This window comes from Dermacentor albipictus, chromosome 3 (assembly GCF_038994185.2).
Source record: "Dermacentor albipictus isolate Rhodes 1998 colony chromosome 3, USDA_Dalb.pri_finalv2, whole genome shotgun sequence".
NCBI lineage: Eukaryota > Metazoa > Arthropoda > Arachnida > Ixodida > Ixodidae > Dermacentor > Dermacentor albipictus.
The window spans coordinates 66,631,185-66,647,270 of NC_091823.1; the positions used below are offsets into that span (position 1 = coordinate 66,631,185).

General features: G+C 46.6%; 1 protein-coding gene across 1 annotated transcript in view; it reads left to right on the top strand.

The window, feature by feature from the left end:
• LOC135905555 (cell adhesion molecule Dscam1-like) overlaps positions 1 to 16,086 on the top strand; it is a 537,047-nt gene that overhangs the window by 443,539 nt on the left and 77,422 nt on the right. Inside the window, exons 8-9 of the mRNA XM_070536452.1 lie at positions 5,398 to 5,579; positions 6,457 to 6,682. Of these exons, the coding sequence (XP_070392553.1) occupies positions 5,398 to 5,579; positions 6,457 to 6,682 (408 nt within the window). The remainder of the gene's footprint in view (positions 1 to 5,397; positions 5,580 to 6,456; positions 6,683 to 16,086) is intronic.

Here is a 16,086-nt window from a genome sequence, read left to right on the forward strand (position 1 = left end):
GCGACCTCGTGCTTAGCAGCGCAACGCCGAAGCCACTAAGCAAGCACGGGGGGCCGATTGGAGACATGAACACTGACATTTCTTATCTTGCAATCCTGCAAGTTTAGAGAAATCAAGAAGGAGGCATTGGGAGCAGAGCTTGCCGCTACACACTCGAAACCGACCTCAAGTGTTTGTGTGCGTTGTACCATTGCTTTAGCGCAAGTAGACAACCACCTTAGATGGATTCTGCAGGAGTGTTTTTCTAAAGGAGTCGCAAAAGCAGAGCTCTGTCATTTTGTGAAGGCGAGTAGTGTATTATGCTCTGACCGAATGCTGTATGACATTTTACTATTTCATGAGAACTCCGTAGCCATAAAAACACAAAAAGAAACATCCTGCACTTAGAGCAGAAGCTCGGCACGACGCAGAGCACGTATTGCTTCGAGTGTGTGTTTCAGGGCACATTCTTTATTCGCAGCTCTTTGGCCAAATGTGCTTCCATTGAATTACAGAAGCCACGTCATTACCTGTTAGGCTGTGATTAAGGCCCGCACATGCCATCCATAATTCAACTCACCGAGCTGAAGGCTTGCGAGGGCCCTAGCTTCAAAAAGGACCCCTAAAAAGCAGCGGAGAGTGCAAACATCAGCGCACTACACATGCCCGACCGCCATAAATATGGAACCAGGGCTGAATATCCGGGGGGAGCCTCTGAAGAAAAATAAACCATCATATTTCGTTTTGTATGTACGTGCTTCCATCTTTCGTGTGCGTGTAAGTCTTTGCTACAACGTGCATTGAGAAGAGAATTATACCTGCATGCATTGAATTTAAAGGGAAGTCTTGTACCTGGTGCAAAAAAAAATGTTCTGCGTCGAAAGGGCATCGCAGTCAAGTTTTTGTTAGCTCAAAAAGAAAAGGAAAAGAGAGGAGTCTGACACTCGTTCCTGCGTGCTTTAATGAAGGAGACGGAAGAAGCGGCAACATTTTTTTTATATTCTCCCGTGGCACGTACCTCGGAAGACGTGCCCAGGGATCAAAGACAAACAATGTCCGCCGATTGATGTTTTTGTGTGTAGGCGCGTGTGTGTCTGTGAACTCCGTGAGGTAAAAGGGGGAGGGTAAGAGGACGCTTGTAGACGATTCGACGGCGACAATGAAAAGACGAGAGCCACCACCACGGATGGGGGCGGTGGCAAAGGCCCCAACAAGAAGACAGCCGAAAAGTCAAGGCGCGGAATGAGCAGGGGTCGTAGAATAGATATCCCGAAATGACAGAACAATATATATATATATATATATATATATATATATATATATATATATATATATATATATATATATATATTGATAATAATGGCATCCGCATCGATACATTGTTTCCCTCACTCATCTTTTCGAACCCCACCACCTCTCGCGCGCATCGCCTTTCTCTTCCGGAGATCAAAGACGCCGCGCACGTCGGCTTTGATTTATTCTCCTCGAGAGGGCTGAAGGAGCGAATCGGAAAGCTGCGAAAGAAGAAAAAAAAATTACACGGAAACGCTGAGACAGATTTCTACTGGTAACAAGAGCAGAGCAAAAGCGCTCCTCGTGGCGTTTCCTCTATTTTCGCTGCACTTATTTTGTAGATCCTCAGGTGGGAAAGGAGGGAGAACGTTAGATTGCTCAGAAGTTGAGGAGGGGAAGGATACTCGTCATGCGCCCCGGCCCTGTTGGCTTTCCGCTGCTGCTACTGCTTCTGCCGGCCGAGCTAGCGCTGAAATGGCAGTTCTTGCTCGCGGAGCGGCAGTTCTCTGCTGCGCTGGCTTTTATCTATAGCACCCCCTGGCGCGCTTTTCAGGTGTTCGAAAGACGGGTACGAAGAGCAAGAAAAGTTGCGAATGCAAGTACAATCTGGTAACTATAGCTCCTGTCATTACATGGCGGCAGCGGAGGGCACCCTTGGCTCCTCCGCTTCTTTCACCTGTCTGTTCGGCGGTGCTGGAGCGAGAACTAAAGGCAAGAAGACCACTAAAATGAGCGGTTACAAAAAGAATTAGGGTAAAGAAGCGGAAAGTGCGCCGGGGAAGACGGTGGCGCGCAGTGGTTGTAGAAGGGAGAGAGAGAGAGAGGTTTCTTTTCTTTCTTTCTTTTTTCTTCTTTTTTTCTTTAGCTGCGATCGAGGACGAATGCTGGGCAGCCCCGTAAAGTAGCAGCGAAGGGGGCGGCGCACCACAGTCATTTCAGACGAGACTTTCTTCATGCTTTCGTGCCAATCACCGTGATTTTCACGGCTGAAACGAAATTAGGTCTCGGTTCTTCCGATTGACGCCGTAAGCCATTGTTCGACTTCTAGAAACTCTGTGGTATTTTACTTCTTTCATATTTCTTCTTTCTCTCCTTTCCTTGGATCTTCGCTTTCCTCCCCTTAACTGTGTGGTGAACTCTCTTCGTCCCTCTCTTCTTTCCTGAGTTCGGCTTGTTTTTCTCGTCTATCAGTCTTCGCGTCTGTGTATCTGTGCCACGTGCTTATTTTTTACGATTCTTTCCGGGCGAGCTCTGATCCAAAACGAAGGTTTTGCTATGTCTTCGGTTTTCTCGTTCACGAAATTTCGCTGTGGCCTCAACACATCTCCCGCCTACCCCCTCCTCCCCACCCAAACGCACGCACGCACACTCTCCCGTACTCTGTACGACAACTGTAGAAGCTCAAAGAGCAGTGAGAAAATATCGATCCTCAGCGAAATCTTTGTTCCCGAGAAATACTACTTCGGCAATTGCGATATCATTCCGGCGTCCCTCACGCGGCAAATCGCTTTTCAACAACCGTGTTCGCAGCCAGCTATGCTTTTTCTTTTTTCCTTTCAGTTTAATGCTGTTTTATATTGCAATCTTCCGAATCAAATGGATAGACGGGAAAGGCCAGACATATTGGAGAAATATCTTCGTGTCGGCTAAGCGTCGTACAGCAGCTAACTTTTATTTCAGACCCTGCGTTCCCTGTGGGCCAAGCAAAACTTTGGTGAAACTTTGTTCCCAGCGAGCAAACATTGGTCCTGGTCGTTAAAATTTTAGCGCCAAAGTTAGGACATAGCACTGGTGTTACTTTGGCTAGCTTTTAAATTGTTGCAATGGATTTTTTAAAAAAATGTTTTATTTTGCGTGACTGGTGGTAGGTTGTGTGGAAAACTGCATCTTACTTTTGAATTCTTTCGGGCCCCACTTGTAGGTTTTCGTGTTGCATGAAAATATGAATGCCGCCATACAATAGGGAAGCAGACACACTACCTTCGAGTTCTGATGTAAACTTCGTTAACGAAGTTGTGGTGGAGACAACTACTAAATCAGGCATATTGTTCACGCAATCATCACGCTATTTTTTTTTCGTAAAAGTGAAGCGAGGCATGGTAATAACAGTATATAAGGAAACGCATCCCTGCAAGCCAACTTCACTTTTAAGGGCGTAAGCATTTCTGCGCCAACCCAACGAGAAAACCTGATCTTCCGTGAATCTGTCACGTGCGACGAAACGCTATAAAGAACTTATTGTATAAAACAAAATAAATTAGAAAGGAAGAACTTGGGTGGTGATGAGTTTCGAACTTACGACCCCATGCCCAGAAGCCGAGTGTCTTACCCTCTGGGCTCTTGTCTCTTTTTTTTTTCATTATTGCTAATTACAGGGATCACAGAGCAGAAATACATAAAATTAGTAAAATGCTAAAAGCGTTCTCTCTTGGAGAACGTAATTCTCAATAAACTTCATATTGATCATATTGAAAAGCAATTATACATGAGTCAACCAGTCTGGCACAGGTATTTGTGGCTTTTGTTCTTTGACGTATTTGTTTTTCAAAGAAAACATTCACAGATATGCTGGGCTCTTGTCTCTCTTCAGCTCATCTGGCCTAAACACCCACGCTGGCAGAATGTGAATATATCTGTACCATATGAATGTGTCGTACCGGTGGTACAAAACAAATGTCAAATGAGAAGAGTTTCTGTGAAGAATTTGTTGAAAGATTTGGTGATTGTGGAATAAAAGCCATCTTTGGGGCCACATGTAAAGCCAACTTGGAGCATTGTAGACGTCAGAAAAATTTCAACTTTGCGAAAATTTAAGGTCAGACGTGCTCCATCCTCGATGGAGCACGTCTGGCCTTCCGTTGGGTCTGGTCTGGTCTTCCGTTGGGGCGTTCCTTGATCGACCGAAATGCCACCGGTGGCTGAAGGCGCTCGCGCTTCGCTTCGCGCAACACTTGCAGATAAGCAGTCAATGAGCTGATAAGGATGTTAAGTAGTAATGAGGGCTTATATGTATCTCATCACTGTTGATAATGGTTCGACATGGACGGATAGGTTCTGAAGAACGATAATGGCTTACAATGATTGGAGCAATTCTTACAATGCTGATAAGGACCGATAAGGGTTGCTAAGTGTCGGATCATGTCCAATAAGGTTGATAAGGACCGGTAATAGTTTATAGGAGCCAGACCATGTCTGATAATGTTAATAAGGGCAGACAGGGCTTGATAAGGATCATGTAGATCGCGATAAGGTTGATTAAGGCTGATAAGGGTTGGTAAGGGTCGGATCGAGCCCTACAATATTGGTAACAACCGATGACGGTTGATAAAGATAGGATCTAGTGCGATAAGGTTGGTAACATAAGGTTGATAAGTATTTATACTGGTCTCATCAAGTTTGATAACAATGATAACGACACTGATCCGCGCGGAGATCAGCAAGTTTCACAATGCTTACGCATATTTAGACAACGCCAGAGGATCTTCTGCAGTAATTTTTTAATATGGGTATTGTTTTAGTGTGTCCTTGATTTGTGTGTAGCCTTCCAATTAGCAAATATGCATTGCTTTGTTGTGAAACCCATAATTACGCAAAATCATTTTTACCTGCTACGGACGCTTTTGTTTTTTTTCAAAGTACTCACTCAATATCCGCGAAGCGCAATTTCAATTCTGTGAATTTCAAATCAAATCAAATTTATTGAGGATCACACATTTACTTATATCACGGCAATTGCTTCAAACATTCCAGGTGGGTGTTAATTGCAAACAAAGAGTCAGATAATTTACTATCACTCCTGCAATAAACCCGTTCCTGACAATTTCGCCTGCTTCTCTTACACAATCTCTTCTGTTATGTTATGTTATGTTATGTTATCACTGTTATGATTCATACTGTTACAAGTTTTATTGCATTTGTCCTCAGCGAACGCTCTTTTGCCGACAGGTTTGTAGGCACGTGAACACATTCCTGAGTTGATTCTAGTAGTCTTAGAAGGTTAGCTCTAAAAATAGAAAATAAATAAAAAAAGATTAACAGCGCTTCCCGAAAACTCCTTTATGTTTTTGGAACGCTCTTATTTCTTTCCATTGTTATAGTGCGAGCCCGCCTTACTGTGATTCGCAGATGATCCCCCAGTGCTGACACATCGGTTCGCCGAGCAAACAGTGGACCCTGGAGTCCCAGTGTCACTCAAGTGCACTGCTACTGGTGCGCCGCTTCCACAGATCACGTGGACACTGGATGGGGAGGCCGTGGCAGAGACCATGCGGCTACGAATAGGAGACTTCGTAACCAACGACGGCCAGGTGCGTCCGGATGCATGTCACGAGAAAAAAATATATATATGATGAACAGTTCTCGTGAATGTACGTTGTGTGTGTGTGCTTTTCTTTCACATACGTGTAGAAATTAACAGTCAAAATTTCACGATGACTGTGCGTACGAAACAAACGAGTTGTGCGTACGATATGCGCACGAAACAAAATGTGTGCGTTTGTGTGTGTGTGTGAGTGTGTTTGTGCGTGTGTGTGTGTGCGTGTGTGTGTATGTGTGCGTGTGTGTGTGTGCGTGTGTGTGTGCGCGCGCGCGCGTGTGTGTGTGTGTGTGTGTGTGTGTGTGTGTGTGTGTGTGTGTGTGTGTGTGTGTGTGTGTGTGTGTGTGTGTGTGTGTGTGTGTGTGTGTGTGTGTTTTAAAGACCTTCAGAACATTAAAAGCGCTGATGGGCCTAGCCCGAATAAACCTATCCTTCCTCTCACCAAATCTGTGCAGTGCGGAGAAGGCCAGGGATCTTGTCAGCTAAAGAATAACGAAACACGCCGTGGGCTCTAAGAAGGAATGAAGGTGCGCCCATTGTGCCCAACCAATATTTCCTCGAGGCTCCCATTCAGCTGCTGTCGTGCGGTGCTCTATCGGAAGCGGACTTTGAAGGAGCCCCTTTTCTCATTCTCTATGTATGATTGGCGGACACGACCCGTAGCTTTCACTGCACTTCTATACCACACAAGTGTCGGGATGACTGTGACATCGAGTCACCCCGTCGTTGCCGTTGGCAAAGTACCACGCGCATTGTTATTTCTTCATTCTTCTGATGCCGTAAGTAGCCCTTGCTATCTAATATATATGTATATATGTATGTAGATATTTGTATCGCTCAACATTGTGCACTGTTGCCCGCGTTCACAGGTGAACAGCTTCGTGAACCTGACGGCGGCGACAACAGAAGACGGCGGCCGCTACCAATGCCACGCAAGCAACGACGCCGAAACGGTGTCGCATGGTGCGAGGCTGAACGTGCGAGGGCCACCTCTGGTGCGAGCCATGCGCAACGTGTCTGTGCTGGCCGGCCGCACATTGATGGTCCACTGCCCAGCCGCTGGTTACCCGCTCAGCCAGATCCTCTGGTACAAAGGTGAGCCAGCGAGGAGCCACGGGGGAGAGAGCGGGTGGGGGGGGGGGGGAGGCTAAGCTGACTGGCTCGACGCAGTAACGTAACGCATTAAAATCGCAAGAAGAGAGCTATAAACTGATCTATCATTAAGCGCGCTAAGTTTTCATTGGTACCCGTGATACCTGGGCATCGAGAACTAAGGGAATGCCTAGGTGGTTTATTAGAATAACACCATGGCTGCCAAGGGGAAAGAAATGGTTTCAAGGACGAATGCATATTATGAAGGCTTCCAGTATACTGCAACTAATACGTAGATGCAGAGGAGCAACTTGACACACACACTGAAACTATATGTGGTGACATATCAACCAGCAAAAATCACAACCCTGACTGGCTGAAGATTAGGGGAAGTGACGATATTTGAAATTTTGTAGCATGAAAATGAAATCAACTGCCGCAGATTACGGGTAACTAGAGGTCCTTGGCAGAGGCTTGTCCTTGTGAGGCGGACATACTATAATAATAAACATAGGCTCATGGTACTATTAAATTTATATGTGGTTTTCAATTAGTAGTTGATTCACAGGCACCATTTGAACGCGTTCGGTATCTGCAAGACACAATGAGACAGCAATTCACTTCCCACTCGCTTAGCTAGCACGGAGGTGCTGGTGTGCTTTCTCACCACTGGACCATTCTCGCTAAAGTGACTGTAACGCGAAATGGGTTGTCGATGCATTTCCGGCATGGCGCCGCCCAGTGTTTCCGCGTCCGTTTCAAACAGCACAAACACGCTGCTACAGTGAGAACACTAAGCATACTGTGGCATATACGCTTGTATACATATGTCGCTACAGATTATATTTGAAGGGATAAAAACGTGATCTCGATGCAACCCAATTTTACCTGCTGAGTTCACAGTAGGACAGGTCAGGGCGGTTTTACACGGCCTCAACGGAAAATCTGCCCCTGGTCCCGACAGGATAACAATAAGATGCTTCGCAATTTGGATGACGACTCCATAGAGTACTTTACACAACTACTTAATGAAATCTGGAAGAGCGGTAACGTTCCTGGCGAATGGAAGACGGCCCACACCATTTCAATCCCAAAACCGGGCAGGCCCCCAGGCCTCGAGAATCTGTGACCGATCGCACTTACATCATGCGTGGGCAAGGTTGCCGAACATGCGACACTGAATCGATTTTTTCGGTACCTGGAAGAGCACGAGGTTTACCCTCACACGATGACCGGCTTCAGACCTGGTCCATCTACGCAAGATGCCCGTGCTCCTATACTCAAGAATCAAATAATCAGCCACAAGACTAGGAATACAAGAGCAATACTGAGACTAGACATGGAGAAAGCCTTTGATAATATCCTACATACGTTTATACTCAAAACCATTTGGAACCACGGTCTGGGCAGTCACTTTCATCAATATGTCGAAGCCTTTCTCAGTGGAAGGATGGCCGCGCTTAAGGCTGGGGACCTAACATCACATACAATAAAGCTAGGTAACCGAGGCATGTCCCAAATAGCGGTCATCTCGCCCACTCTTTTAAATATCTCCATGATAGGTCTCGCCAGAAGATTCGAAGACGCCGAAGGCATAGAATACACCATTTACGCGGATCACGTCACGATATGGCGTACTTGAGGCTGCGACGGAGAACTAGAACAAAGAATACAAGATGCCATAAACGTCATTGAAGTACTCTTCAATGACGTTTATGGCATCTTGTATGCTCACCCAAGAAATCGGAGCTTTTACTACACCAACCTAAGAGAGGAGGCCGCAAAACAAGGGGATGGCTTCCTCCTGGGGAGAATGACATAACGCTCTATACCAGGAGTGGAAGCGTCATCCTAAGGATGGACTCCATCCGAGTCCTAGGCTTGGTGATAGAAGCCAACGGGTACAATAATCAAACGATTCTACGTATCGCTAAGAAAGTGGACAACGCAATCAAGCTTGTCAATAAAGTAACTAACCGCCTACATGGGCTTGCGTAAGACAACGTCATCAGACTAGCTCACGCCTTTGTGCTATGTCACTTCACCTACGTTTCAGCCTTCCACGAATGGCAGCGATCCGAAAGAGACAAACTCAATGCATTTTTAAGGAAGGTAATCAAGGTAGCTCGTGGGCTACCTATGTCTACAGAAACTGAAAGACTCGTGCGACTAAGGCTGTACAATACACTGGAGGAAATAACCGATGCACAAGGAAGAGCCCAGTTCATTAGGCTTTCCATCAGGCGATCAGGAAGACATATCTTCAAACGGAGTTGTATGCAAATTACAGCACTATATAATAAAAACAGAGAAATTCACAAAGATCTGCGGAAGAATATCACAGTCATGCCTGTTCGAAGCAATGTTCACCCCATTCATAATGTGGGCAGAAGGCAAGCCAGGGCCAAAGCCCTACTAGAGAAAGCTAAATATAACGCTTCAGAATGCTCATTCGTCGACGCAGTTTGCGTGTCAAATAGCCGAGCCTTCACAGCAGTCCTTCTGAACGGCACATGTGAAGTCGTCAATTTGGCTTTCACGCACACGACACAACCAGAAATTGCAGAACAGGTAGCCATCGCATTAGTACTTTTAGACCCAAAGAGATCCAGGATCCGCAGCGATTCTAGGGCAGCCGTCCGAACATTTGCCAAGGGAGTCATTTCTAGACAGGTCCTGGTATTTCTCGATGGAAAGGTCGTGAAACCACACGCGATCGTCTTGTTCCCTGCTCATAGAGGAGAAGTCACCGGTGCTCCTGCAAACCTCAACGAATCTGCCCACAATGCTGCACGAGGACTTGCCAACCATGCAGCCACAAGGCAAGAAGATGCTGAGGCGCCAGATCGCAGGGACTACCTCCTCACGTACAATGAGCTTGGTTTTACAGCGTACAACCAAGCACTTTTACCAAGGGCGTAGGGTCTTTCCCCCTCCTCACAGTAAGCTAAATAGAGCTCATGAAGGCCATTACGCTAAGGCTCTTGCAAACAAGAACCTATCTGAACCCGCTTCTAATCAACAAGATCTGATCGGAGTTCTCTACACCTAGAACATGTGATAAATGTAACGACACCATAGATTTTAGTCATATGCTCTGGCGTTGCTCCGCGTTACGCAGCGACAAGGACAACACTGAAGAGCGGTGGGACGCAGATCTACTAGGTCTCACATTCGAAGAACAGCTATGGGCAGACCAATGGGCCCGCGAAGTTGTTGAAAGGCCTTTCGGTCCAAGCGTGGGAGCGGCCCGCTTCGGGCTAGGAAACTAGCGCGACCAAATGGACCACAGTAAAGTTTTTGTATCCACTGGTCCATCCATCGAGTGTTAAACGGATGCAGCGACAGTGCGAAGAGGTCGAAGACACGCTCCATATGTTAGTTTTTTCAGCTCGCTCGAACGTTCTCGCATTCATGCTCAGCGGAGCTATCAGAGACGCGTGGTGCTTCATGAAGCAAATGTTATGCAAACATTTGTCCATTAATATTGGGTCTTGAAATGTATGCATTTGGGATCCAGCACGCTTTTTGACGCACTCACATACCCTAGGACTATTAGGAACCTCCGTGGCTTCATTTACCTCTAAATATGAGCTTCATATGTCTGTACAATACTCAGGGTGCTGTATAACACACGGCTTCAACTTCTTTTGTGATTCAAGATATTCTTAGGATCAACTCGATTACGTTTTTTCATCTAGAACCTTGACCAGAAGATAGAGACGACTATATCCTTTTGTCAACGACTGCCAAGAATGAGCGCAATTAATTTAGCTTCAAGAAGCAAGTAGCTTCGAAGCGAACATTGCCAAATTACTTTTTTCGTGAATGCCTACACACCGAAAAATAAGTTAGAATGTATTATTGCATTCCCTCTGAATTAATATACGTTTGATTCTTTTTCACATCGTTTTACACAACTATGCATTTTTTTTTTCATTTCAAAGGAAAGTTATTATTGAAATGCTTTTTTTGAAGCCAATATTCGTCTCTGCGAGAGTGGTCTTCACCGTTCCTCATATGTTCGCCGCAGCAGCCGGGAACACCAGAAGGTGGGGAGAGAGGGGACGGGAGATGGGGAGTACTGGATAGGAAGCCTTTAGCCGCGCCAAACTTTTGATGAAAGCGGTCGCGGGCCGGCGATTGATGCCAAGGACAGACGTCGCCACCGATGCTCGCTCGAAGGGTCGCGAAAGGCTAAAAGAGAGAGAGAGAGAGCCCCAAGTCGCTGCTGCCGCGTACAATTTCGTCAGGCGATGCGAGCCCGTCCACGAAGACTGCGTGCGCGAGTATTCGCGCATGTATGTGTCTGTGTGCGCGTGTGTGCCACGTAGCGCTTGTTGGCGAGTGATGAAGAAATAGGCGAGCGTGAGTGTTTGTGTCAGCAGAATCGCAAAGGAGGGTGAGGGTTCAGACGTGTGAAGGAGTGTGGGAGTCAGAGTAAGGAGAGGAGATGGAAGGACAGGCAAGGTGAAAGGGTTGTGGGAGTCTGTGGGTTGGGAGGGGCGGGGGGGGGGGGGGGATTGGATTCTACGCTGTATGGCGCCCATGCCACTCGTATTGACGCCGCCACAGCAGCCCAGGAAAGAGGCGGCGGCGTCGCCTTTCAAACGCGACCTCATAAGAGGCGCGCTACCGCCAATACGATCGATGGAAAACTTATGAGCACGCACTCCCGGCACCGTAGCGAGAACTTTATGCGCGCGCGGTTGCGCTCGCTGAGAGGGGGGGGGGGGGTGGAGGGGGGGGGGGGTATTCGCGTACGTGTATGGCTTCGAGGGCGTAGAACGAAACCGTCCAGTGGGCGTGCGTGCCTCCTTATTGCTTCCGATCTGCGTGAAACGTCCAAGAGCGTTCTGGCCGGACGCCCTTCTGAGGACTAAATGAGCTCCTGTCCCCTCTCCGCCCACTGACCACTTTGATCTCCCGTTATCTTATTTCTTTAATTCGCTTGTTTTCTACCGGGTCTCCCCTCCAGTTGGCGACCATTGGAGCGTGGCGCTGAGTGACCTGACAGAAATTGGGAGCAAATAGGTTCGGGTCGCGCCTCTGGAGAAGCCATGTTCTCCTGAAATCTCACTTTTTTTCGAGCATAGGTAGCTCGAGTGCCGAGAGAAATTAGAAAGTGTTTATTTTTATTTCCCATGCTTGAAGCCCCCTGAGTTCTGCCGGTACCCGATCCCTAAAGCGCTAATATATTTAATGCCGTCGTGTGTGCGCCCAATATACCAGAAATGCGTGAGCCATGGAGCATTTCTATCTTTTTGACAACTTACAAGCTGTTTTGTAACGAATCATTGTTTGTAAAAAGCTTAAGCAGTGCAGCTGCTCATAACTAATAGTGAGCCGAAGTAGGCGACCAATACTACTGTTCATCTTAAATGCAGTCTACCGGAGGTAGCCGCAAGAAGAGAAGTTTAGTTGGGGAAGATTTTCGAAGTTGGTTTTGACTGGAGCGTGCCGACATCTCTTGCAGAGAAAGGCCACGCAATCAGAGTCTGGAAGCAAAGGGGAATGGGCTCGTGGTTGCCAAATCTAAATATTGAGCGGGATACTTTGCAAGGAACGACTGCATATGTTTTTTTTAATATTATTATTAAGCAGGACATCGTTCTATTACCTTTAGGTCTCACTACCCTACGCGTACACAAAAAGTTTTGTAAATGGAAACATTTCCTTTATTCTGTTTTGCCGCTGTAAGTACGCTCCAGGGGAAGAAATAGTCTTATAAGTATGGCTATCATTTTAAAATGTGGCAACTCTCATTCGATGTGTTGCAGTGCGACTATGTCGCGCGACGTCTCTGCGTGAGAAGTCGCTTCCCGTCTCATGCCTCTGGTTCACAGTCGATCAGGCGTGGACCTTATCGCCGGTCAGCAGTCGAACCCTCACTAAACGCACGCGGGGTGGGTTTGTTGTCGCCCCATCCCCTCCGGTTCGGAGAGTGCGAATTACCCCACCATCAATCCTTGACAGTATGTATGTATGTATGTATGTATGTATGTATGTATGTATGTATGTATGTATGTATGTATGTATGTATGTATGTATGTATGTATGTATGTATGTATGTATGTATGTATGTATGTATGTATGTATGTATGTATGTATGTATGTATGTATGTATGTATGTATGTATGTATGTATGTATGTATGTATGTATGTATGTATGTATGTATGTATGTGTATGTATGTATGTATGTATGTATGTATGTATGTATGTATGTATGTATGTATGTATGTATGTATGTATGTGTTAATAAACAGTTATTGCTTCAAACACGAATTAAATCTAAAGTTCTAGTGCAGCTGTTGCAATCTCGCAACAGCGCGATCCACGCATATACGAAAGCTGCCGCCCGCCTTCAGGCCATCCGCATTTCAAGAATGGACGTGATCCGTTGGAGAGGAGATTCAGTATAAGCGCATCCCATAGACACTCCTTGCTTACATACCATGGTGAGACGAGCCTCGTGGCCCAACTTAAAGGTGCCAGGATGGTTTAAACCTCGTCATCCCCTGGTGACGACAGTCAAGAGGGGAGAAGAATGTGCTTTATTAATACGTTTCAACAACAGCAAATAATTTGATGCATTTTATGTGCAAGGTCTGAAAGATACTACTGCTTAATATGAAGCTTGAATTCTGGCCTGGCACTGCTACTATTATTCTCAATAAGGTCAGTATAATCACCTGCCTTGCGTATTTGCTTAGTGGCTATGGTGTTCGGCTGATAAGCACGACGTCGCGGGATCAAGTCCCGGCCACGGCGGCCACACTTCGATAGGGGCGAAATGCGAAAACAACCGTGGTACTTAGATTTACGTGCACGTTAAAGAACCCAAGGTGGTCCAAATTATTCCCGAGTCTCTCACTACGGCGTACCTCATAATCAGATCGTAGTTATAGCGAGTAAAACCATAGAGCCCCGTAATTGTTTTAACAAATAATCGGCAGTTTTCTTTAGTAACTCCAGAAAACGCAACCCTAAAGGTCAATCTTGGAGTCTATGTTATTTTGCTTTCAACATGTTATGAACTTCTCAGATGTTTACAAACACATAAACAACGAAAAACATTTAGTTCACGGCGCATGTCTATTAATGTACTTTTATGAAGGGCAGCGTGCAAAAGTATACATGCACAAGAAGATGCAACCACGTCTATGTATAAGACGTTTGTCGTTTCTCTCTTTCTTGTCTACGTCTTTTTCGCGCAGTTTTTCGTTAAGATGGTCTCACCTGCACCTGTTTTTCATAATGTTTGGTACCTATAATTTTCGTGCTCGGTGTTACGTACTCACAATTCCATTGTGCTTATGCGTGGAAGCATTGTATGTGTGTTGTTCGGTGTTGTTCTTCTAACATTTAAATATTTAAACAAACGAGTTTCTCGAAAACAAACAGGCTGGCGTTAGATTCGGGAAACGTTTTCAGGCGCTTGTGTAAATTGAACGTGCAAACGAAACTATACAGAACCTTTGGCAAGCTGAGTGGCAGTTTCTCTTGAAGGACGAACCATTGTCAGCAACAGCGAGAGTTACCCCCGCATTCTAAAGCCTTGTTCAACTCAACCATCCACCTCGACTTAAAAAAGTACATGGCAGCGCTGACCCTCCACAGTAAAGTGACTGCGCTTCATCAGCTTTCCACAGCAATTCTTGAGATGCATGGAGTTTTTGTTTTTATTTTCAGTCGAGGGGCGGCACTTTGCTCAATTCGGTGGAATGAAGGAATAAATTTGAGTCGAGCACCGTTTGAGAAAAACTGGCAGTGGCTTAGCTCGGCTATGCCACGATATATGTAGCGAAAGCTTCGTTAATTTTGATTGCAATTCCAGGTTCGTCTGGTTGCCCAGCTATGTTACGGTGTTTAGCCAGTCGTTCGGCGCGTTGTTCGTCTGTTTCCTGGGCGATTCGTTTCCTCTTCATCTCGTTCCGATGTCGATCCCAGGCCCCCTCCTGCTTATCAGAATTGTCGCCGTCCATACTGCCACCTCAACTGTGGTTGCGGCGCACGCGAGCTCTCCTTTTCGATCCTCCGACACGTTATCAGACATGCGACGCAGCTGGCGAAGCGAGCGTAGGCGAGCGCAACGACGCGGAACGTGGGTGTGACGTCATGTGCCTCCTCGGAGCACGGCCATGGCAAAATCGCAAGTTCGCGGCCAGTAAAGCTTTCGCTTTAAAACGCGAGTAGCTATACGGTGACATGTCGGCGCGAGACGCACGGCAACGCTGCTGGGGCAAACGGAATAACGCCCTGGCAGCTACAAGACTTCCGGTTAAGCCATGGTTAAGCCTTCTGGAGCAACAAAAGTTACAATAGCCTATAAATTTACAGAACCCTCCAGCTGGCACCAGTTTTGCTGTGAAGCTGGAGTGTTCTACAAGTTAACTTTATTCTTCAGTGCAACAAAAAAAGAAAGCGCATACATGAGATCGACACATGCCGCACTTTCTTTATATCTGAACACATCAAGAACATTTGCCTACAGTAAACTATGCGCAAAATACTTCCGTTTTCTTCGCTAACTTGACTGTCAGAAATACATGACCGGAAGTGTTCTGGGGTCATGAATGTACTGCTGCCACAGCGTGGACAAAAATGGTCTATCCGCATTTCGGTGGCATTCCCGTGGGTGAGACCCACGGGAAACCGCCAGCGTTACTAAGCGCCCCGCGTAATCTCGGGCAGCTTTGGCGTTTCATCCTCAGACCAGAACATGCGCACAGCAGCTCAGCAAAGCAACTTTGACGTGCCTATAGCCCTATAGCGTGCGCGCGAACAACACTCGTGCAAGCGACGGAAGGCAAAACGCTGTCCTTGCTCCGCCACCGAGGCGATTGAGCGCAGCGTTGACGGTGCGTCTACTCCGTTCCCCGCTTTTGCAGCCAAACGCACTCTGCGTCTCCGATGGCCTAACCATCGCCTACTGGCGCTGACCTAACATTCCGCGAGCGAGACCTGCATTCGTTGTCTGCAGGACAACACAAAAACCGCAGAGGCATGAATGTGCCTTGAGCATCCGTATACTTTCAATCGAAGTAAAAAAAAAAAAAACTCTGGGTTCACGATTGAGCCAACGACCTCTATACCTAACTTTTGGGCATTTACTTTACCAGATGAAATATAGCAGTCGGCAGTGCGAGGGAGAGTTAACAGACAACTTGAAACACGGCAGCGTTGATTCATTCGCATGCCTTCGTGATACGGTGAGGTGCCTTACAGATTTCAACTTTTCCTTCGGAACGTTCGTTCGTTAGTCATTATTTAATATAGTCGTGCCTCTGTGTGGGCCAATCGCACGCCCCTTTATCGCTTAGTGTACGGTGAGCGCGACAACTAAGGCTTCCTGTAGCGGGCTTCTCAAACGTTTCTCACGCTTACAACACGTACAAGGGGTGTA